The sequence below is a fragment of the Melanaphis sacchari genome, unplaced genomic scaffold (assembly GCF_002803265.2).
Source record: "Melanaphis sacchari strain LSU unplaced genomic scaffold, SCAv2.0 Contig130_pilon_pilon, whole genome shotgun sequence".
NCBI lineage: Eukaryota > Metazoa > Arthropoda > Insecta > Hemiptera > Aphididae > Melanaphis > Melanaphis sacchari.
The window spans coordinates 431291-457644 of NW_020270535.1; the positions used below are offsets into that span (position 1 = coordinate 431291).

The window sequence follows — 26354 nt, forward strand, 5'->3', positions numbered from 1 at the left end:
GAACACAAATAATAAGTAAATCTGTATTAATGGTTCAAAAATAAACTTAAATAGCTACATATGCATTTCATTTTACAAACAATTGAAATTTTTCAGGTTGGCAGGTCGTACAAAATGTAGAAATAATGGAGCTTAAGTATAGACTTTAATAAGTCGATAGGAGTAAGAGCACAAAGGTTGTCGATTGCGTATTATTTATCCAAAAATAGAAATGTCTTTAAAGAACAAAATACTGTGAGTTATTTGCGACATATTAATAAATGAAAACAAACTGGGATGCTGGGGTAGAAAAAAAAAACCAAAATTCCGGAAGATGAGAAGATGACAGGAGTACTGAAGATAACTAGCTTTGTGAAGTACAGGTGCATGTTCAGACATGCATGTGACAGGGAGGTCAAACTCAGCGAACATCAAAGCGGCAATCGGGTGGAAATCAACTGAAAAGAGATCAAGAGGATATACAAAGGAGCGATGGATGGATGGAATAAAGCATGACAGAGAAGTTAGAAATATTATAATTATTAATTTAGCAAAGGAGTGAGTGACGTAGAAAGAAATGGAACTGTGGAAGACAGGGGCGGCCAAAACTCTTGAATATAGTTGCATGTGATGGCAAGAAGGAAGAAAAACATTAAGTTGTATACTTGTATCATTCTACATAGCCTATCGTATCCTATGGTTAAGTATTAAATTTCGATAGGTATGTAAGTTTAGTGGGCATCACTGTATACTGCAATTGCTTGTATCTATGACTACTAACGGAATTTGTGTGACTCAAGTAACCAAATTTAAAACAAATATATTAAAATAGGTTCTGCAGATGTTGGATTACACAAGCCCATAGAAAATTTATAAAATTTCCATAGAAATTATAATTTTGATGACAAATCAAGTCGAGTTCTTATATTTTCTTGTTAATATAATAGTATCTCTATAAGTATAGGTAAATTATGCTATATAATTCTACATAATAGCTATCTAAACTTCCGTAATACCAAACGTTTTAAGCATATTTTTTAATCATGTGGAAAAATATTTTTTATACTTACAACATAGATGATAATATTTTATTATTACTTAACAATCAAATATATCAAATATTGTGTTATAATACACGAATAAACTAAACTCGCAACTAAATTAGCTTCAACTCGTCCTATAATTTTTTGAATGAAATACGGTAGTAATAGATGGACCACGAGGACAGGTAGGACAGGTTGGGTTAAATTTGAATTATTAAGTTTCTGATTGGGTTTGTTTTGCCCCAAAATCGTCGATAATAAAATATTAAATCGGATTACCTAAAAAAACAAATTATTATTAACTGGTTTATCCGATTATATTTGTGTCATATTTTACTATCTTTAATGCATCGTCATCACCGTAACGAACTGAACTTATTTTATTATTTTCTCAACGGTATTGCACTGAAAACAATATTTACGAGTAATTAGATGCGATCATAATACAAATATTATAATATACATGTTACATATTATATTACAATTTACAGTAGGTTTTAGATATATACCTAGGTACGTTCCCTCTCGTGATAAATAAATACAAGTAACATTATTTAGTTTGGTCTGACACTTTATTATTATATATATATAAAGAAAACACGATTAATATATTTATTATTATAAAACAGTCTTAATCAACAAAATGTTCTGATGCTCAATGATGATGTAAATGGTGAGCAATAAAATGCGTATGTATAATAATACGATTTAATAATATAATTTAAGTATGATATAATATATAGATATAAGAAAATATTCATGTAAAGTGTTATTTATATTTTAAACCACGTTCAATAATAAGTTGCAAAGTCGATTGTTTATTGTATATTTCGTCATCGAATGTATAACATACGATAATATACACGTATCGGTTATTTTGGTTATAACTATTGATAATAGGTAATATTGTTTGTGTACGTAGTTAATTTTTGTGTATGATTTGTTATGGTATTTTTGTTTTTTTTTTTTGCATACAAGTACGGACAAGATCAGATATGGTCTCGTTATATCGGTGGCCCATTTCGATTATGAATAATAGGTATAATATATGTAAATATCAAATAAATAAAGCCGCTATATATGATTAGATATAATGTGATTACTTTGTATGATTAATATTGTTTCGAATTAGACCACCGAAATTTAAATGTTTGATTTAAATTGTTTAATATCATAAGTAATTTTATAATTATTAACTGTCTGTTATATTATAGTATCTGTATTATGTAATATTTCTTATGGTGACGAGCTGACAACTTCACTATGATCTCAATTAAAATATGTTTGCCGAGAAAAAAAAAATTAAAAAGCGTAGTAATTTATCAAGCGTTAGTTATATTTCACGAAGCTAATAATGCACGTTATTCTTCTTCCGCTTCGTTTTGATAGGTTATATAACGCACCGATGATTTTTCTCCGGTGACCAGCGACTGAAAAATATACAAAGTAGCATGCAATTAGTAAATCCTCGTGTACATGTATCATTGCTGATTGCGGTATGTTTAATATAAATGTGGTTAATAGTGAAAAAAAAGAAAGCCACCAAAAAAGTAATATAAATGTTAAAAATATGGTTATTTTTTTTTTTGTGTTTGAATTTTTTTGGTTAAAGTGTAAGTATAAATGATTATAATTTATAATGTATAAAAATATTAGAGTGTTACTATTTTGGAGAAAAAAAATGTTATAGCATACCGTCTAGATAGAAAGTATTATAATAATGTCTGAATTACTAATGTTGTTTAAAAGTATCAACAACAATTCTAATTTAAATATTGTTTTTACAATATTTTTATTTAAAAATACATACATAAAAGTTATTAAATATCTAATAAAAGGTATTGATTGTTTTTTATTATTGAAAATCTAACGGTTTTTTGTTACTTAAAAGCATTCAAGCACCTTAGTTTATGAAAATATGTTTAATAGTATCAAAAAAATATATATATAGGTAATTCAAATAAGCCATACAGAGAACATTAATACTGTTAATATTAAAAGCGTGTTATAATATTATTGTTTTTAGTTTTTTTAGTGAAGTTGTAAAATATTTTTTTTTCACTTACCCACAATTATAGGCAAATATTTTTATTTTTTTGTATTTATAATAACTAAATAAAAATAGTTAAATAAAAATATTTGATTTTTTTATAAATTATATTACGTATGACACCTATAATAATACAATATTATTTAATTTGAAATAATTCAATAGCAATAATAAATTCTGAAATAAAAAATATTATACTACACGTTAAAAAATCTCCAAATTACGAATACTTTGTCTTGTTTTGTGGAGGAATATTATCAAAATATAAAACATTTTACCATAATAATATTTTTTGTTTACTTTCAACAATTATTGTTATTAGGTACTTATGCGTTTTTATCAATCCTACTTTTATATACTAAGTTATGACGTAATTAAGATATATTTCTTTCATATTTTTATCCAACTTAAAAATTAAAAAATATCTATAAAATATAGTTATACATTTATAATTTATAATCAATATTCTTTGGAGATTTTAACTACTTAAAAGTACACTGTTTATAAATAATATTTTTAAATAGCTTATTGCGACGAAGAAATTGACAGTTGATACAAATATGCTTATCATAAAATCATAGTTAATACATTTTTTCTTTGATAACTAAATATTGAATATCATTCGCTTATTTAACTATTTAATATTTCAGAAGTTTTTACTTTTTTTTCTTCTTTCGTCGGTGGGCTGCGCAAGAAGTAGAGAAGTGGTGCATACAAGAAATTCAACATAGCCGTTCCAAATAACATCCATTCAAATCCAATTGTGTTCACCAATTTTCCGCTTAAAGCCGGTCCTGGTAAAAATAAATCGAATTCTCATTTCTCATAAACAAATTTTTTAAATTTAAATATTATCAACTATAACTAAATAATAAATAAATACAAATATGTCTTATTCAAGTACATAATATATAACTCGTTGGTTTTTTATTTTTGTTAAAATATTTTCAAATAAAATAAATGCGAGAAAGAGCTGTGGAAAAAGAAGAGATAATAGTTTTATATTTTTAAAATAAAAATAATCATACTATTGTAGTAATGATCTGCAGTGCGGAAGAAATTGAATCAAGAATACTGTAAGAGCTGGTCAACATCAATGCTAAATTATAATTGAAGGAAAACATCGAGGTCATAGTTATTGAGACATTGTGAGGGTTCAAAGGATGTACTGTGTTTGAAAACTGAGGAGCGATGAACAAGGACAATAGAGAGAAGAATTAAGACATAACAATGAACAAGGGTTGGCAGCCGATTATGTCCATTTTAATCCCAGTAAATTACGATATTCTATACAGACGGAAATTCTTATGAAAAAAAAAAAAAACTATAGAAATCTGTGTTTAGAGGATGCCTGCAGAAAAATATATAATGCTTTATACTAAGAACCAGAAGTCACCTGTTTTATTTATTTGTTTTTATTAATTTGATTTCTAAAATTAATAAACTTTTTTTTTTAAATAATTTAAAAAAAAAATAATAAAAGTAATTCAAATAATTAATTTATACTTTCTAGTTATACACAATAATATCAAAAAATATACGATTATACGTACTCTTGATAACATCTAGCGTGACATAATTTTAAAATGAGTAGATAATATTTATTGTTACGTTTAAATAATATTAAACTGAAGAAAATGTATTAGTTTTAATTTTAATAAAATATTATTTTAATTTTACTATTAACATAGTATTTTACAGATAATTTATAACTGATAAGATATAGCTTAAACATTTTATGACTGTTATATACTAATTCTACCTTCGTAATTAATTTTTTAATACATATTTATAAAAAAAAATATAGATGGTATTGACGTTACAATAATTGCTTAATGTAATTTCAAAATAGGTAACCTTTTAAGCGTCTACATCCGTGTATTGATTATTGGTTATGATCAGGAAATATATGAGAAATTTTAGTCTGATTGTTTATTAAGGAATTAAGAAATACTTATAATATTTATCATATAATAAAAAAAGCAAATAATTTATAAATACAAAATTGCATTTCAACAGGATATTATGTTACGTGTTTGTCGTCTTTAAATTTAAACACGTAGTATTTCATAATTAATATTTATAAAAACTATTATTGTTTTTTAGATAAACACGTTTGATAAGTTTTAATTATTTTTCTGTACTCATAACATAGGCGAACATAAAATAAAAATAATCAATGAAAATAGATACATCTGACATATCACTCGTGTATAGGGTTAAAAAAAATAAATCACTTAACAATCGAATTATTAATTGCCATTTGTGATCATCTAGTGTAAGCGAGTTTTAAAAATATATTCGAATGAGGTTAATAAAAAAGTGCTTTAAAAATAATATTCAGACGTGGAGTGAAAATGTACGTCGATAATCGCGTTGTGAGACAATAATAATGTACGAAAATGTATTTTAGCCGTGCATTCTTAAAAATATGAATTCTATTTATTTTGGCGTACGAATTATTTTACAATACTTACCAATTGTGTAGCCCAAACAAAACGCCACGTCTCCAATCGCATAAACACTACCATATACAGCTGTATGACGTATATCAACCAAGTAGCCAAGCTCGGGCATCATTGACGAATCCACCATACCAATAGCAAAACCCAGACCAGCGTTCGGTATAATCAAGTGATTTATGTCTTTAGCCGTTGGTATCTGTTCGGAATAATAATGTGTTCCGTTTCATAATAAATATATACGTACAAAATAATTTTTTTTTTTTAGAAATCCTAAATTGTATCTTACTATCATCAAACAAATCCCAATCACGATTAATCCAATCATTGCAGCTAACCATCTGTAAATATACAGTCATTACAGACATCGTCATGGTTAATTTATTGCAATCAACTCGCATCGTCTCCATAAATACCTTCCCATACGGTGTCCGAGAGGTCCAAACAAATTCGTTCCGATCAAATAAGAAATACTCGCTGGTAAAAACGTTACTCCTTGTTTCCATCTTCCGGCGCCCATAGTATCCATCATCCATATAGGCAAAGAAGGTTCAAGCATTGCGATTCCCGTATTAGCAAAAGTAATAGCGCCTTGGAAAATATTTTAAAAAAAAATTGCGAATGAATTTTTTTTTTTTTATTGATTAAAAGTTTTAAAAATTACCTGCAGCAATTATTATATAGGGATCCATGACTAAAGATTTTAAGGAAGGGGATTCTGCATCAGTTGTGACAACTCCTGGTTGTAAAAGCAGTAGTTGTAGCACTATAGAATAATTAATTAGACTTTTAAGTATTTAATTAAATTTATAATTTATAGTATACTATGTAAGTTTTTGAAACAATTAAATACATTGCATAGATGAAATTTAAAAAAAAATAATTAATGAAATAAATATTGTGCAAATATGGAATACAAACCAGTATTATATACGACCAATAAAGACAGTATCTACCTATATATATATATTGTAAATTATGGTATACCAAATTACTAATTTCTGTTATGTACATTGTACATTAAAAAAAAAATTGATAATAAATAACAATAAAAATATATTTCTAAGCAAAATTGTATCCGTTCCATAAGACAACATTGACGTATTTTTTTTATTGAATCAAAATTAATATTATTTAATATTGCCTAATGATATTATTTCTTTGATTAGTATTAAAAAAAAAAAATATTGAAGTACATTATAAATCTTTATTTGACATTAAATAAAATCAATTGCTTAGAAACATTGATATATTTGTAGAAGAATAAAATGTATAAAAGTACTCTATGTCTAAAGATAAATAGGTAGTGCTTTTGATTTATAGTATTAACTACAAAATATATAAATACATAAATTACGAAGTTAATTAAGTGCTATTACATAAAATCTATGTTTTATATACCTACACAAACAGTGAAATGTTAAACATATCTATTTAAATTTTTAATATAATCCATGAAACAAATAATTAAACATTTCGTTTAATTTTATTGTTCAAATAAAAATGTATGTTAGGTTATAATTAACATGCAATTATGAAATTATAACTATATAGTCTATAATACTGTCTAGTATCTACTTTAAAATATTAAAGCCAATATTAATAGTTGGTATCCATGAATATTAAGTAGATCTAAATCAGACAAGGTCAGACATCAACAATGTTTATTAAAAATGTATGTATATTATATAATATTTTGTTATTTTAAATTTAGGGTAGTAAATATTTTATTTTGTATCTTTACAATTTTTAATTTAATTATAATTTTTCTAGACATTAACAACACATTTCGTGAAAATAATATTATAAACGATTTGCAAGTATTCACAGAGTTACATATTTAAATATTTTTAGATTTTAAATGCAGTAGTAAAAATTTAAAACAAGAAAATTATTTTCACACCGGGCCATTTTTATAATAAAATTCAAGCTCTCAAGAATTCACGCAAAAAGTATAATAATTTTAATATTTGATGATATTATATTTATAATTGTACCCCGGGAAAATATTATAATACTATGAATGTAGGGTCCTCGAAATACGCCCAATATGCCACCCATCAAACAGCATTCCTGTATTATTTTTATAATTACACAGAAAGAGACGTACAAAAATTATTAATAGACTTAATTTTTTTTTTCAAATATCTCTTTGAAAATTGTAATTAATGTTTATTCAGAAGAAAGATAAATCAATTATGTTTTCAAAACACACAAACATAGGAATTAAATTTAAATAATTTTGTCCTCTTCATACTGTTAATTAGATTTTTCTAAAAATGGAAAAAATAAAATGCGTTTTAAGATCAATATTGGTAATTAATTATTCTACAGTTCCATCTATACTTATTTTTTAAATAATCACGTTAATCACGATAACAAAATATTTTCATTGACATAAAATATGTATTAAACTAAGCATATCAATTAACTTTTTTAATTACTAGTAAAATAATGTACAACCACGTCGGTAAAAAATTTGTTATACATTATTGTTTCGCAGTTTAATATGTAGATAAATTATATTGACCTAGATGTATAATCTACAAATAATTGTATACGCTTTAATTGTGTTTGGCTATGGCCCAGTGTGCAACTTACTACAAATAATAGACATATAGGTGTTCATAAATAGGTGTATAAAGTACGTGGCCAATCTGTTTTGTTTGAGATTTTTGGTTAGTAAAATGCAAGGCATGTTTATACATAAATATTACACAAAATATAATCCATTATAAACAATAAAAAATATATATACTTTATGCCGCATTTTTAAATTTTACATCTTCGATTATGTTATTACTTATTATTATTGCATTACATCGAGTTGTGAAAAAATGTGTTGGAACTCTATGGTACGAAAATATACGTAGCTATGTGCTTTTACTAAATGCGATTAAAATGAAAATGGCAGAAATCAATTAACCAACGTCTGCTTATGGCATATACAAGGTAGATGGTTGACTTGAGTGACGCCTGCAGTTATATTTTTAAATGCTAATTAAGGGCAACAAATAAGTTGTTATTGATAGGATATATACTATAGGTACCTCTAAACAGCCACTAAATGTGTGGCACTCGTCTCGCTTGACTCAACTCGGTGAAAGTCATAATATTATTATTTTCAACTGTTTAACGGATAGCTATAACGTAATATTTTATTAAACAAAGACTCTGAACGAAAATCGGTTTAGCTAAAAACTGTGGTTAGTGGTTCTAAAAATCGAAATCGAACCAAAATTTTAATATCTACTCATGCACCTTGAAACTGTTTCACTAAAATATTTATATTATAAAAAAAATAATGATGAAATGTATAAATATATATATATATTATATATTCAGATATACTATTGTAATATTGTGTATTAGTGTCACATGAAAATCACTGGGATGTCCATTTGAGATTCGTGTTTGGTGCGATTAGCAAACGTTTTGTTAAAAAAAACATGCTTTGATATTTTACGTTTTTACAGTTCATTGTTTATCGAATACTTCTCTACAATACCGTAGCCTGTAGGTTCACTTTCTAATCGATAAATAAGATCTCGCGTGTATTAAATTTAGACCACTTTTACTGTTCCAAAAAATGTCTGGAATACACCGGAATAATTTTAAAATAAATAATTCTTCGTTTAGTTCAAAATCAGACATAGAGGATGAGTTGAAAATTACGTTTTAAATGTTATTATAATAGCTAATAAAATATATGGTTTGAACGTAAAAAGTTGTGTTACCTTATTCCGATTCAAAATACACACAAAAATAATTCCTTACGTACAAAATATAGTCCTGAATCCTGGTACAAATATATTTCTTATTTCATAACTATTAACAAAATAATAATGTTTGTTAAGTCATAATTTTATTTTTTGAATAGGCCACGTACTTCCATAAAACATTATTGGTATTATTGGTAGGTGTGAGTAATATTCGATCTTATTCACGTATTTTATCAAGAAACATTAAGTATTAAATTATATATCAAACTATTAACGAATCATAATTTATTAAACGAAATATTATTTAATTAAATGATTGACTATAGTCTATACTTATAGTAGGTACCTATACTAGGTATACTGTCTCCAGTGGTCTTATACAATGCTCAATCCAACTGTGATGTATTTACGACCAAACGTATGCAAAGTGTTATTTGGTTTAATTACTTACTCGAATACCTTTATAGTTTAAGATCATTAACCGCAAATCATCACCCTTAGACACGATTTTAATTTTAATTTTTTTTTAAACTTAATATTCAATTTTGCGTACATCCGTCTCCTAGTGCCAAGGCCGATAGTATTAAAAACGGAGCGGTTTTCCCCACAAACTCGTACATAATTCCGCCAAACGGTGGACCGATTAACACGCCCAAAGCTAATCCACCCAGTGCAATACCCATTGCGTTTCCTCGTTCTTTATCGTCAGGGTACCGTTCAGCTAACATTCCCATTCCTACAAAAAAAAAAGTTCATATAACATGTAAATAAGCGTTTACACAATAATTTAGTATAAGTGGGTAAAAGCTGTTAAATAGAAATGATTCGTAAGAATTTTTTTTAACGACACAATAAAATTATATCATTATCATGTCTAATGTTTCGTTGTGTGTGTAATGTGTACATAGATAATATTAATTTACCAGAGACAGTAGAACAAGATGACCCGATTCCTTGCAATGCTCTAGCCAAAAACAGTACCCCGTAACTCCGTCCGAAAGCAAATACTAAAAAAGTAAATGTAGATTAAAACTATATTATGTTATCATATAAATATAGTTACATATGCATAGGCGCAAATAAGATAGAGAGTTAGTACTGGGTATCAGTTAGATCAATATGTTAAGTGTATTTAAAATTAAAACTATATCCGCAGTTATTGTTGACGAATTGTTAAAAACGAAATTGTTTAAAAATGTTCGTAGATTTAACAATAATTAATAACATTAATTCTACCATATATGAATTATTAATAGTAAATAATATACGGCATGTAAACGAATCGCGTCATTGTCGCTATGCCAAAATTTCAAAAGAAGACTATTGTCAACAATAACGTAAACGCTATTTAATACTGGTTTAGGGATAATTAATATTCAAAAATATATGAATATTAATGTCTTTTTTACTTTTGGTCTTAATAATTTATAGGGGAATTAAATTAACATTGATATTGATAACAATCTAGCTAGGTATATATTTTATATAATATAGGTACTCATTTTCTAGAAAGTTTATTGTAAGATTGTAAAATTATTTTGAATTTATTGAGTGGGTATAATGAGAGGCAAGCTATCTATCTACGCCGGTTTCCTGTAAAAAAAAATTACAGGGCTCAAGTCGATCGAATTCCTTATTTACGCCTATGGGTATGTGTCCAGCACAATTTCAAACACGACATGGTCTAAATCGAGGGGTATTTACTTATGGTCGATATAAACATGATGAAAAATCCGGTGAACATCGGAATGCTATAGCCGATTCTGTGGGTGAGAGGTCCGACAATGGGGTTAACCATTAGCTGTACAACTGCTTTAGATGCGAACATCATACCGACTGCAACCGTTTCGTGAACCAGATCGTCATGCCTTTCCTTTTTGAGAGTCGCTTCTCGTTGTTCCCAAGTCGGCACTGTTCCGTTCGCTAAGGTTTGATTACAAGACAACAGCAATTATATACACACGTGTTTTAGCTTAGTATTGTTTAAAAGGAAAAAACATGCTATGAATATGATATTAAATAGAATTGTACTTTTGAATTTTATTTTTATTTTTTTTTTTACTCTGACACTGTTTGGTTTATATACATAAAAAATATTATAATATATTAGTATATTATAAATTATTATCATTGAATTGTTTAGGATTAGATGATAATATACATTTAAATACTCGAATAAATAATACAAATAGGTATCTTTTCTATGTCAATATTGTGAAGACGAACGTTTTCATTACGATAGTGTCCTGTAAAATTATGTGTACCTGCTCAGCATAGTAATTAGTTCTATGAAATTCTTTTAGTACTTATTTTGGGAATCTATGAAATATTTTGTCAACGATTATCTGGTAGTTTGTATTTTCTTCCCCTCCCAAGCGTATAATATTATATTACATTTTAATTATAATTATGATATTATGTATGCTTAATTAGTGTATTGTTAAAAATAAATGTATTATTGCAATAGCTTATATTTTTCAATTAAATTCCTGATAGTGTTATAAAACTATAAAAGTATAAGATATAAATTATAATTCTAAAATGGAAGCATAATTTAACACTTATAATTAAGCGTAGTTTTAAATTTTTAAATAAGAAACATTTCAAACAATTTCAACAACGTATTAGTTAGTTAATTAACTATTATTTATTTGTCTAAGTTCTCCAATGAATTTTTTCTAGAGTTTTTACTTTTTTCGAAGTGACATTATATGTATATTTAGAATGTGTGCGTTGAATGTGAAAAGTAGTTCAAAAGAGACGATCACAAATAATAACGATTCACCAAAACATATATTTAGTTTATGATAGTCTGTAGACTAATAACGACAGTTTTTCGTTTTGGTATGTTGGAGAACTTACCTAAATTTATTTATGTCTCTTTATTTTTTTCATGATATTATTTGTACTCCTACCACAATAGTAAAATATAAAGTATGTTACTTGTGACCAATATAGATCGTTATTAAATTCAGTGATGAACTACATATTCTTTGAAGATAACAATTAAAAATCTGTTTATATATTATTAAGATAAAATATGAAAATATTACCTATCATCGATTAACCGATACATCATTAGTATCGATAAAAAAAAACGTTCAATAGAATGAAATATTTTTATTTTCTAATTGTTTGTCAATGCGTGATTTTAACTATCAACGTGGAATAAACAATTGAAAAAAGAACATATTGCATTTTAAGTAAAATTAAATTAACTATATTATATAGGCGTGCAATGTAGGTTATGTACGTAACTATTAGTTTAAACTAATTTAATATAGAATTTACAACTCAATAATAATTATTCTAAGCTTTAGATATTGTTATTATGATTGATCATTATACACGCGTATGACACGCGAACAATTTTCAGAGTGATCTGCGTTCATTAAATGGTAATTATTTATTGTCTCGGAACGCCAATGGTGTAAACATTACACATACCGTATTTAAAGTTCTCTCGTTTTCCATCAATTTGTTGATATAGTGAATTTTTGTTAGAAACCCTACATCACAATAAATTGACATAATATACTTACATAAATTGTATAATATTGTAATAGTGTAATAATATGTACATAACTACACGTCGATATAAGTGTATTACGTACTATATAGGTACATTGTACATGTCATATTATTTTCATTCGTTTACGAACGCGACACGCTAGCGTAACTACATAATATTGTATGGGAACTACGGTAACAATTTATACATTAAATATGGTAATAAAATCTAATGTACTTGAATTACCTGTCATTGCTCCATGTGGCACTGGATATTCATTTGGCGGGACTGATGAAATAGTGGCAGTTAGTGGTTGATCGGGGTGTTGGATGTCGTAAAGGAATTCCGGTATTATGGGGACTAAAAAAAAAAAAAAATAATGATTATTGAAGCGCGATAATAAATAGGAACCTAACATGTATTAGTAAACCTATATACCTCCTATTTATACTAAATATTGGGTAGTTAGATTTCAGATTACCAAACAATTTCTTATTAGTTAATATTGTAATATTACTCATGTTTAATGAAATTTAAATACAGTTTTGCGTGGACCAGTAAACTTTAATGCAATGACAAGGGAACTGGAAACATTTCAGTGAACTCGGGTTGGTCGATACTCTTATATTAATGATTGATTAGTTAAAATATGATGCAGCTAATCTATTTTATAATATACGGTTGATGTGGAGTATGAAATTGAAGGTTAATAACTGATTGAATTTTCACGAACTAGAATATTAATCGTATTTAATATAGGAAGTACGACGTTAAATCCGTATATTTTGACTGATAAAATGTAGTTAAAATCTATAATTAGATAATAAATGGCAAAATTATATTTCATTTAGATATTTTTTTACACACAGCAGAACGAGATTTGACTATAATATCACATTACCTGTATTCCAGTTTTTAGTTATTGATTCTTTAATCAGTTTAATACAGTTTGATAAAAATTGGTTCAATAGTTGTATAGGATTAACAATTTTATTATTTATTAATTATTTTAGCGCAAATGTACAATAGATAATAATCAACAAATATTATTTAATAGATTTTCGAATTAGGTAAATTCAATAAGACATTTACATATATTAGCAAACAGTTAAACAATATATTTTAATAGCTTGATATATTATTATTATTATGTACTTCACAAATATATGTTTAATATTTATAGTATAAGATACACGTATTAAATTTTATATAAATCTTATGCGTTATGTTATAAGACACGCCTATCTCACTGAGACACATTGAATTGTACTATTACTTTAACATAAAAAATAAAATAAAAATATTGAACCAAATACACTTATTTATTTATACATCATAGTCGTATATGAAGATGCATGTAAAATGGTTTCGAGTTAATACTTTATGGTTTTCACTAAAAAAATTAACTGCAGGTCTGTCTACGAAAAAAATATGGCTGTCTCAGTGAAAATGGCTTTGTTACATGCTTGATTATTATATTGTACTATTAAAGCATTATAGTATTACTACAGCTTGATCATAACGAACCTTACCAATTGAATTACTTACCCACAGTTGTAAGAAGCATATTGTCCAGGAGTAAAGCTATAGCTACGATCACCACTACGAGTTGGCGGGATTCGCGACATCGTTTGAGCCATTCTTCAATCATTCCTATCTCCAAGACCATACAGCACCTAAATTTATTAATTGATTATTTTAAATTTTTTACTAACAGTACCTTTATAAATATATGTATATTATGTAGTATAGTGTAATATATCATGAGGGACATTTGAATGTATATCTTACACTTCATTAAAGGCATTTATAATAATAACGTCGGCTTTAATATCAACTTTTATTATTATAACTTAATTAGCATATATTTATTTTAAAATAAAATGAATAATATCATTACTTTGTTATCTTTACAATCCTATTATGATGTTTCAAATATTTAAGTAACTAAAATGTTAAAATAAGGTAAGTCGGTAGACGTATATAAAGCTTATTACATTGGTTCGAGACACTAACAATACATTTGAAACGACACTGAACACAATAGATTTAAGAACGAACGCTTTAGAATCAAAGATGAAAGGTACATTATCAGACTTGTAACAAGCAATTAGAATAAAATATAATTGAGTTAACAGGTACTTACAAAAAGAATATTTTGACAATAGTAGCGGTATTATTATAAATTATTCATGTTAATATATATTTACAAATTTCATAATATATAAAATAAAGTTAAAAAATACATTTTATATATTTATTTATATTTTTATTCTTGTTATATAAACTTAGAAATATAATGACTATTTATCTTTTTAAATATGTTCACCGCATCTAATAAAATTGAAAAATAAATTGAAAACTTATAATAGATAGAATATTACCAATAAATTATAAATTAATTTTGATTTTGACAATCCATATTTGTCAGTATAATTATTTAAAATATTATTTTATCATATTTACAACCTTATGAATATATTAAAGAAATAATATTTATTAAAATGTTTGTAAAATACCTGAAGAATTGGTAGGTAGGTAGGTACTATTGTACTGAAATAATAATAGCACCCTTAGGCTTAATACTTTTTTCAAATATTCTGTCTTGTTTTTATTTTCTCTACATGATATTATATTATAATTTGTTACTCTAGAATAATGAAGTGCTAACAAATTGCGTATACGTAGCTTGGATTAAATATATGAAATCAAGGTAAGACATATTTTATTTTTATATAAGAAAATATGTAACAAAATAAATATTCAAATATTTTGTTTATCAAGCTGGGATTAAAAATCTATTGGGCTCCGAAATATCAAAAACTTAGAGGAGCCACAAGCCGTTTCAACTCTTAAATTTCTATTCTTTTCATTAAAAAAAAAAATATTTAATTATTCTTTTCAATGTTTATAATATGTTTTAATTTTATAAAAAAAAGAATAATAAATTATTTTTTATAAAGAAATAATATCTTTGTTTATATATGTATAATTAAGTTATTTATTAATATTTAAATAATATAGTTGTAACAACCACTGCAGTAACAAATTCTATTTTGAACATTTATATAAAATATTCTTACAGTACACATAAATAGATCAAAAACATTTAGAATATCGATGAATGATTAAATATGTTTTAATAATATTATTGAATATAATTTAATAATTACATGATTATAATATTAACTAATAAAATTATGTTGTTGATAATTTACAAGCTTTATTAATTATAATTTTTTTTTTAATTTATCATTATGTAATTTTTTGTGACCTTAACATTTCTATTTTATTTTTTAAATGATATGTTCATTAAAATTTTTTTTTGTGAAAAGTTATAGTCCTAAGTATTTTACCCCCAATCCAAGTTTTATCGTTAATAAAGCCATTGTATTATTAGTTATTAATATAGAACATTTCACTTTTTTGAAATGTGAGGTGTACTGTAATGCCAATATTACGAGTATGTTACTATCAATAGAATAAATAAACAAACCTAAACTGAAGTTGTCTGGTCTAATAATTTACTTCTTAGAAGACAATTCTGTAGTCTGCATATTATTTATTGATAACTTTTGTCCGAAAACATTAAACTAAAACAATAATAATTAAAATAAATTACTAAATGGTTTGTATCATACCGAAATAATTAATACATTTCTTCAAAAATATTCCCAAAATATTGTATTTCTACGAATCAAAATTAAACAAAAAATATTATACTTATAGACTATGGTTAGTTAAAAATTATGAAAATGATTTACAATAATGGTTTTATTTTTTAACGAATTTCGTACCTGTAATGATGCTGAATAATTTTGAGTATTTATTTATATAAACTATGTGTTAATTCGTTGATTAGGCTAAATAAAATTCTAATATAGATTTAATATATTAATTTAATATATAAATTTATAACTATATGTTTTAAATACACACGAATACCTGCACGGTTACATTGTCTAGAGTTAACTAGCTATAAACAGCCATGAAAAATGTGACAAGTTATTTGATGAAATAGTTTTAGAGCTTTGCTAATAATTACCTATTATTTGTAGTAGTTAAAGTAATGAATATCATTGTTTTTGTCACATAATATAATAATAACAGTTGTCATAATTATCATACAGATGAATAAAAACAATGAAACATTATCTTCAAACATTTATGGAACATTGTTCAAACTTAAAAGGAGCTGTGATATTAATCATCACGGGACAATGCGATGAAAGGGATTTTCGTGATAAAAATTAAGTGGTTTCATAGTCGAACGAAGTCTTATAGAAATCAATAGGTATAAACCGTAATTATTGAATATGAGTATGCTAATGACAGTGAATAATATTTTATTTTACAACTACGGAATAAAGACAAATACGTACGTAAATAAATAATTAAAGTTTAAAACAAGTTAAAATTTAAGCTGTAAAAAACAAGTATATAAGTATATAAAAAAAAAATATATCAAACATTTATAAATATATAACAATTTATATTGGTTAATACATATTATATTAATATAAATGAAGAATAGAAAGCATCGCAATAAATTAGTTTTTGATAAACTATATTTTGGTTTTGAAAAAATTAATTGATTGAATAACTTTCGAGTTAACAAATTGAGAGATGTTTAAAGAAAATAATAATAACTATTAAGTATACATTATGTAATATGATGGAGAAGTAAAAAAAAACTCTCGTTTTCCATTGTTCATTTAGTAAAATTATTCTATTGATATATAATATTGTGTCACCATATAATTTCAAAATAAATATTATATTTCACGCTTCAGCGTACTTTTCAGATCAGTATTTTACTGTTATATTTATCAGTATTGAAATAAAAAAAGTTTATACCAAAAATAATTAAAATTATTTATACATTTTTTTTTTTTTTTAAACGTGATAAAATTACATAGTACATCAGTTATTATTAAAATCATAATAACCTATCTACGTACAAAACTTTTATTTCGTTATTTAAATGACTAACCAATTGTATGAAATTAATAGAAAATACTATTATTTTTACCTAGTTAGGTATTGATTCGATTGAAAAAAAAAATTCTGTTGAATAATTATCGTAAATATTATTAGTAAAGTGTACCTAAGTATAGTGTAACTGCTGAGTTTAAGTATAAAATAATTAAATTAGTATTATAATAAAACATAATAACTAAATAATTGTATACGCTTTTTAAAGAAAAATTACTTGTAAGTTATTTAATATGTTTACAGAAATTACACGATTATGTGATATACGCGTCAAAGTGATAAAAAAAAAAAAAAAAAAATTACTCGTCTTGTTTCGCTAAGCGAGTAGTATTAACAGTTACATTATTATTAGTAAAGTTAGTATGAAAAAAAAAAACAAAATAAAAAATTCATCGCTATTAAAAAACGATGTTGAACGGAGCTCAGTTAAAACTGTATCTACAGCTTAGTTTAACTTCTTTGATATTTTCATTATTATAAGCATATAGTGTTTTTTACACTGATAAAATTATAAAATAATTTATATGAAGTTTCATTTGGATAATGTTTACCATTTGTAAAGGTGACAAGAAAATTATGGTATACATTCCAGCTATAGTCTCACTTTGAATCTAAAATTGTTTATAATAATATCAATAACAATTTTTACAGCGGAAGGTTACACAATAATATATATCGAGTAGCTTACGATATCATATTCTTTTTAATTACCAGAAATTTTTAGAATGGAAGTTGAAGTGCTATTACTCAATTAATTTAAGTTAATATCTTTTTTAATTACCTGTTTTAAATAGCCAAAATATGATACTCTCGGTTTCATCGTCAACAGTAGACAATATTCAGAAGGTGTACATTACATAACGATGAAAGTGTGGATTTAATAATTTTGTTTATATCATGATCATTGTTTACAAAAACATTACCAACATTTTTAAACCGTTAATTTTCAATGTTTTGTTCCACGGAAGCATGGAACAATAATTAAATAAAAGGCGAGATCGTTTTTGACCAAAAATGTACCCTTCCCTTTTCGACCAAAACAAAATTTTATGTAATGTATGTAATTGGTATATAATTTTTTGTAAAATTGGGGCAATTTTATAATTGTATAATTTTAAAAATGATTAAAAGTATAAGTTGCATATAAAATGTGAAAAATTATTTAAAATATAAGAATATCTATATATTAACATTATTTTTATATTAATATGTCACAGTATGTATTATTATGTAAAAATTATATACAAATTATTTTATTTTTTTACATATATTTATAAAATTTTGTTTTGATCGAATAAAGAATCGGTGTTTTTTTTTTAATTTGGTCGAAAAGTGAATCGACCAAAAAGAAAAGGGTACGTTTTTGATCGAAAAAGGCAATGTCCTAAATAACAATTATATGACACGAACATTCGATGTTGTTGTTTTTGCTCGGTCAATTTAAATACTTATTATATCTGTTAATGTTTTCGATATCTATGTGTATGTGATTATGCAAAGAATGGCCGTCCAATTATCAAAAACAAACATTCAATAAACATGCATTGTAACTTAATTTTGAGTTAATGTAAAAATATGTTAAAATAATATGTCTCCAGGTTCTAACGGAAAATATATATAAAATTTAACTTGATAAATGTACTTTTTTTTTTAAATTAATTTCTACTTCTTTGGAAATGAAGAAGTATCAATATATATTTTAGATAATATGTATATTATGTACCTATACATTACAAAAATCTCAAAAGTCTTTACTAATAATTATTTTATAAGTATCTCTATATTATATAAGTATAACTTAACTTACTGAACGAAAATGGCTTAAATGCTATGGTAAGTTGAACTCCGTTGGGAATAGTTTCTCAAATGCGATTATACAGTCGTTTTCAAATTGAATTGAAAACACACGCTCCCGTGCCCCGCCCTAATCAGTAAATCAGTACTCTACCCAAAACGGTTACTTTAGACGAAGGATGATTGAGTATATTATTTATGTTTCTTTCATTGAAATCAAAATCTTAAGTATTGTTAAAATATTTCATTGTTGTCGACTAAACAAGCAGCATTAAATACTACCATTTATCTAAAGACAAAATTTAAAGCTATACTTTCTTCATAGATTTATGGTGTGAACATTTTGAAATATTTATAAAAAAAAAAAATTACGCTCAACATAATATAATTATTAAATTTAAGTGTATTAGGATTTAACAGTTACCCGATATGTATACTGCTATATTATAATAAATAGTAAACGGATATTATATTTATTATGAAGACATTGTTTCGTTAATGTTCGTCAATATGTTATATACAACGCAGTGTATTCAAAACATACGAAACTGACTTAATTCATAAAATTATGATATCAAAACGCTATCATTATTAAAATACCGACTGATGCGGTGTAATAGGCATTTAATATAACAGCACGGTGACAGGTCACTGTGGGTTTCGACTTTTAACTTACTTGTTCGTTTTACCGACATTTAGTGCACCTGTTCATACTTGAAGTTTGAACTAAGCTTATTCAAAGTTTTTGATGTACCAACATATTATTATATATAGTCATACCCAACGAATTTAATTATAAAACAGTTGTGTTCATCGCATACGAAAAAATATTATGAGCAACAACTATATGTAAGTTTTTGTTTCTAAAAATATTTTATATTTTATTTATACTTATAAATTCATTTAGTACTACGATCTACGGAAAGTATGATATGTTGAAGTCATTTTGGATAAAAACATCGTTTATATAGTTTATTAAGTTTAGATGAATTATATTAATTAAGTATTTTTTATATGTATGCATTATATAATGTTATTAAAAGGTATTAATTTGTAAGTTAATACAGTATACTGTAAAACAGTATGAATATATATTTATGTTACAAAAAACTGAAAATTAGTGAAATTATATTAAAAATTTCAGAGTGTATAAAAAAAAGTTTTAATAAATTTATCTAATGATAAATTTTTCAAGTCCTTAGTATTAATTTATTTTAAATTACAATATAATTACTAAAATTTTTAAAGAAAATATTGTAACTTTTTGTATAAATATTTAATTTTGTTAAAACTAACACTTAAAATATCAATATTAGATATTTTTAGAAAACTGTAAGATAAATTTATGAGGAACCTTGTATTTTATTTTTAATCCTAAGGTATTGAAATAAAAATTATATACATTTTGAATTGCAAACTAATTTTCAAATTTTGTCAACATTTAAACATTAAATAATCAAAAAAATTACATATTGTGTATTTTTGAAATTTTTAAACTGCTATAGGTATACCTAACTTTAGTTTAATAATACAACAATTGCAAAACTTTTAGAAATTAAAAATTTTAAATGTCAATCTACAACAGAAAAATAGGTAGAATAATTTGAAAATATAAATGTATAAAATAAGTATCAAATATCTACTTTTTTTTAAACACAAACCAAAAAAATATTGATTTGTTCAAATAGAATTTTTCGTAAATATTTCCAGTTTTTTACATCATTTTTTTTTTTTTTTTTAACCAATGATTTTGAAAAACATTAATTTTGTATTTTTGACTACCGTACCTAGAAGATCCAATTTATTATTACCAAAAACTAATATAAAATTTCAATTTTGAAGCATTTTTGGTTTTTATTGCTTCAAAAGGAAATGAAACAAACAAAAAAAAAAAAAACAATAAATACACTTCATCGTAATGCCGATACAATCATTCTGTTTAAAATCTAAAAGTACTTAAAACAATTATTAAGCGCGATCTTAATATGCAGTAAAATATTGCACTAAAAATAGGGTATTGTAAAGTTAAATTTATTTTTTTTTTTTGGAATCTCAAATCACGGTAGTAACAACGATATTAAATGCGCATAAAAGAGAAACGAACGACTGACGGTGACAAATCGTGATGCAAAACCAACAGTTTTTATTCCACGTTACGTCAAGCACCAGTTTGCATATTATTTTAATGTAACAATATTTCATCGTAAAGAGTTATTTATTTTTAATGATTTGACACAATACCCGTCAATTATAATAGTGTACATCATACATAAAGCCCGGAAAAACACGGACCGAATTCGCGTGAGATTCACACAAATATTGCTTACAACTTATTCATAATAAAAGTAGGTACGTAAGCAACTTAAAACTATTACCTACAATAATATATTGTCATGATTTATAATAATTCTCTCGAGAGATAATCGCCCGCGCAAAAAAAAAAAAAAAACCCCCGTAAAATTAAAATATTTTATGAAACTGTATTATATATTACGTTACACGCTATACAGGTATATATAAGTACCTCTTACATGTAATATTCGCGAAAGCGCGCGTAAACGGAAAAACAATATCGTATTATATTTACCATCACACGAACCAAACGCAACAAGTACATTACGTACATGTACTTATAGAATTATTATGTGTGACATAAAATATATCGTAAGACAGAAATAATATTATTAAAAAAAAAGCGTCGTCCGTGCCGCCGGACGAGCGGAGAGCGCGCGCAACAGGGCAATAATAATAACAACAACAACAATGAGAATAAAACGACAATAAATTATCGTAGGTAATCGTAAGACGGAATTCGCTCGCACCACCGTTTATACAGGTACTGCGCAACACTCTTAAACAGTAATTATAATAATAATAATAATAATAATAATTAATTAATTAATTAATTAATTAATTAATAATAATAATATTATGCATCGTACTCACCGCGTATCGGCGACGGTAGAGAGGGGTTTGACGGCGGTTGGCGGCGGTTGGGTGCCGGCGCGACGTCGTTCCTGACGAGTCGCCGGCGGTGCGGCGCGGCGCGTAGTACACTGCCACGCTGTACGCGCGCAGGGGTGTACTTAGGCCCTCGTACGAAAAAGGGCAGAAAGAAAGAAAAAAAATTGGAAAAAAAAAAATTACGAAGTCGTGGACGGGGGTTATACGTGTGCGACGACGGGTGTGAGCGGACTCTGCCGTGCGCGTGATATTATTGTATTATATTATATTATATTATATTATATTATATTATGTGATGATGTATTATTGGGTCCGCGCCCGCCGTGCGTGGGTTAGTGTGGGTGTACAATTACGTCGGTGCGTTGTGCGCGCGGAAGCACAGTGACACGACGACGTTGCGGGGACGTTGCTCTGCCAGGAGTCGACCGCCGGGTGCAGAACCCGGGGACCGTGCGCGTACGTCTGACTTCGTGCTTAAACGCAGCCGAGAGCCGGACGATCGTCGAGGGCACGATATATAGCTGTGGGGCACCGTGTGTATACGACGACTATACGCCGTTGTATATAGCGACTTAACGCCGCGCGCGCCGAACACTTTACCCCGCTGGCCGATCCCGATCTCCGCCCAGCACCCCCCCGTCGACCGTGGCGCTCGGCCGAAAGCGGCGGCCGCCCATTAACAGTCGGCATATAACAGTCATATACAGTAGTGCGTACAGTCGTTGCCGCCGCCGCCGCCGCCGCCGTCGTCAATCCCATCCCTCATCCCGATGCCATCCCTCATCCTGTCCCACATTTATATATATATATATGTATATATGTATACCTATAATGTATGATGTGAGTACCTTGCCCGGCTCTCGGCGCACATCACTTTTCTTCCTTTCAACCCTCGCCGCGTCGTCTTCGTCGTCCACCTTGCACTCCTAACCTACCCCCTTGCCATCACACAGTTGAGTGGCGGCGCCCTTTGCAGCCATTATAATATATTATACACCCGCCACCCGTTATCCACGGCGGCATAGTCCATTTTCATCAAGTTCCACCGCCGCTACCGTTCTCTGCACATATAACTTGTTGAATAGACAATTAATTAAAAACTTCCGTTCAAAAGTCCGTCGGCCGGTCGTATAAAATATAAATATATATATATATATATATAAACACACACGTTCAAAATAAACATCACAGTCTACGCAGTGGCGCGGCGGTGTCTCATCTCTTCGTCACCCACGCACCCCACTTGTAGTCCGACCGCACCTTATATTTTATCCCTCCGCGACTTGCACTTCACTTCTATTCGACCGTTTCATAAGCCACTTTATACTTAGTACTCACCACCAACTCTTCTTCCCCTGTCAACGTCGTCGGTTATTTTCTGGGCCGTGCGTGCTAGAGGTGGTGCGATGCGTTTGGATCGTTGGTCGTAGCTATATAGAGGTATAGAGGGAGGGTTGAATTGAAAGCACTTTGTATTCCCCCCCCCACCTCCAACCAATCTGAAAGTGCATATACAAGTATATATACTACAGTGAAAAGAAAAAAAAAGCAATTGGCGCACCATGACAGCTAATTTTACGACTTCCTTTCAATTTTTATTTTTCCTTTTTCTGATTTTTTTTTTTTTTTTTTATATATATATATATATATATATATAGTAAATTTCGAGAGTGTTTTAGCTTTGTTTTACTTTGTTGGATCGTCGATGAGAAAAAAAATTACTCTGCTAAATAAATCCTTCTGAAAATGTCGAAGAGAGAAATATATATATATATAGGTGTGTATATATATGTACTATATGTATATACTTACTGCAGCGTATAATCAAGCGTCGTTCGACCAATTGATTTATTGCGAATAGTGCGAGAGACGAATTCGTGTTTCACACATTCGATATTTCATTCGAACCGAGAATCTAACGCGCAGACGTCCAAACTATATATATTATTAAATTATACATACGACGAACATCAACGTACGCTTTTATCCGTCGCACATTCACATGCAAGTGTGTGACATTGCATGAAAATATATGTTTTGTTTTATAGTAAAGAAATAATATTTTATAGAATAACATATCCAATTGGCAATTATAATATTATACATCGACATATGGTAAAACCAATAATTGTGTTAAACTTGTCTATTTTTTTTTCTCCAGTTTTTGGCTAGCAAAATTTCATCAAAACTTTTAAAAATTCAAAATATGGGCTAAGGAGTTTGGAAAATCGCGCGAATCGTAGTAGGCATTTTCCGACCGTCGACATCACTACCACTTGCGGGTCGTGATTATTACAGTAAATTATAGAAAAAATATGCTGGTCACAATTCACGACCAGATCGGCTAGTATTTGTTTTCAAAAATATTCGAGATTGAATAATCCTAAAAAAACCATCAATAAAAAAAAATGGAAATTAAATTTATAAATATTTAATTTTAAACAATATTTAAAAAATAATTAACTAGTTAAATGCACAGCAACTTTTATCCATTTATGATTAGGTAATGAAAACGAATTAAGTATTACGTGAAACACAAAGTATATTATAATATTGTCTGGGTGAGTAAACTTAATCCCAATAAAAAAGATAGATTTAACACAATGTCTAACTAATTTACCTACAATTAAGAACATTTTCATTAAACAAAAAAAAAACCTACTAAAAGGCTGAGTCTTTGACAATTTTTACTAAAATTAACAAAAAGTTAATTAAATTGTATCTCAAACTAATTATATAAATTACAATCATTTTAACTAAAAGAAAATAAACTATTTTTATTGCTGGTCTCTTTCGATATTGATATATTGATGTAAATATATACAGAAAACAGGTATGCTAAACAAAAAAAAACATATTACGATTAATGTAAATATAAGTTATGACTATAAATATTAAAGCAATGAATATTTCATTATGAATTACCTTTTTAATATTTTTTATTGTCTTCTTATTGAACCAATTGAACCATTTATGATTACAATTTGTGCTTTGAAAAATAATTAACATTCAATTTATAAACATTAATTTTGTTTAAAATAATATGAAAATGATACTTATTAGTGATTTATTTAGATAACAATGTGTATCCAAAAGTAAGTAATATTTTAATTTGTTCAATTGCCACATTAGCTCGATAATGTATTATTTATATTTTATGCATAATATGAAATAATAGCTTAGAAATTTAAAGTTCAAATGTTAACAAAATTAGATTTATTTTATCCAGAAAAAAATCGATTTAAAGTTTTGACTTAACCTAAGGATTTAACGATTTTATTATAATTAAAATAATATTATATTAGTAAAAAAAGATTTGAATCTTTTCACTACAACGCATATTATTTTTTACTATAAAACAATGAAATTTTCAAGTATTTTGATACATTTTAAAGTGCTTAAAAATATATACTCGTACACTTAGAAAAGAAGAGTATATTAAAGTGGTGAATTAAATTGGCTCAACATCGTACCTATAATTTTATTCTAATACAATCAGTCTATAAATTATAGCGACCCATTTAGCCGAATCAATTTGATTTCGGTTACTAAGGGGATTGTTGTTAGCCCATTTGTAAGCGCCTCCATTCGAATTACAATATATTAACGGTACCTAGATCGGTATACATTAACATATAACAATTTCACTTACTTGCCAAATTCGGAGACAGTGTATAGTATAATATAGATATTATAATATGTAGACATACAGCTAAATAGCTAAATAATTCAAAATATATTATAGTAAGAATATACGTAGAAAGGAATTAATTCACAATTTCCATATTACTTCTTCTATCACCAAGTGCTAATTTATTTGTCCTCTCGTAACTT

General features: G+C 26.9%; 1 protein-coding gene across 3 annotated transcripts; it reads right to left on the reverse strand.

Moving 5' to 3' along the window:
- Positions 1–1820: 1820 nt before the first annotated feature.
- On the reverse strand, positions 1821–22546 carry LOC112591298 (synaptic vesicular amine transporter). Of its 3 annotated transcripts, none has more exons than XM_025335070.1 (13): positions 22503–22543; positions 16264–16360; positions 14316–14443; positions 13014–13127; positions 10961–11179; positions 10180–10263; positions 9810–9992; positions 6199–6300; positions 5951–6125; positions 5824–5875; positions 5550–5733; positions 3733–3866; positions 1821–2452 (listed from the first exon to the last, which is right to left on the reverse strand). In XM_025335070.1, the coding sequence occupies exons 3-13, from the start codon at positions 14434–14436 to the stop codon at positions 2384–2386; spliced, it is 1437 nt and encodes a 478-aa protein (XP_025190855.1). In that variant the 5' UTR covers positions 14437–14443; positions 16264–16360; positions 22503–22543; the 3' UTR covers positions 1821–2383. The 3 variants fall into 3 exon arrangements, with proteins under 3 accessions (XP_025190855.1, XP_025190856.1, XP_025190857.1); XM_025335071.1 differs by lacking the exon at positions 22503–22543 and adding an exon at positions 16565–16649; XM_025335072.1 differs by lacking the exon at positions 16264–16360 and having other exon boundaries at positions 22503–22546.
- Positions 22547–26354: the final 3808 nt, after the last annotated feature.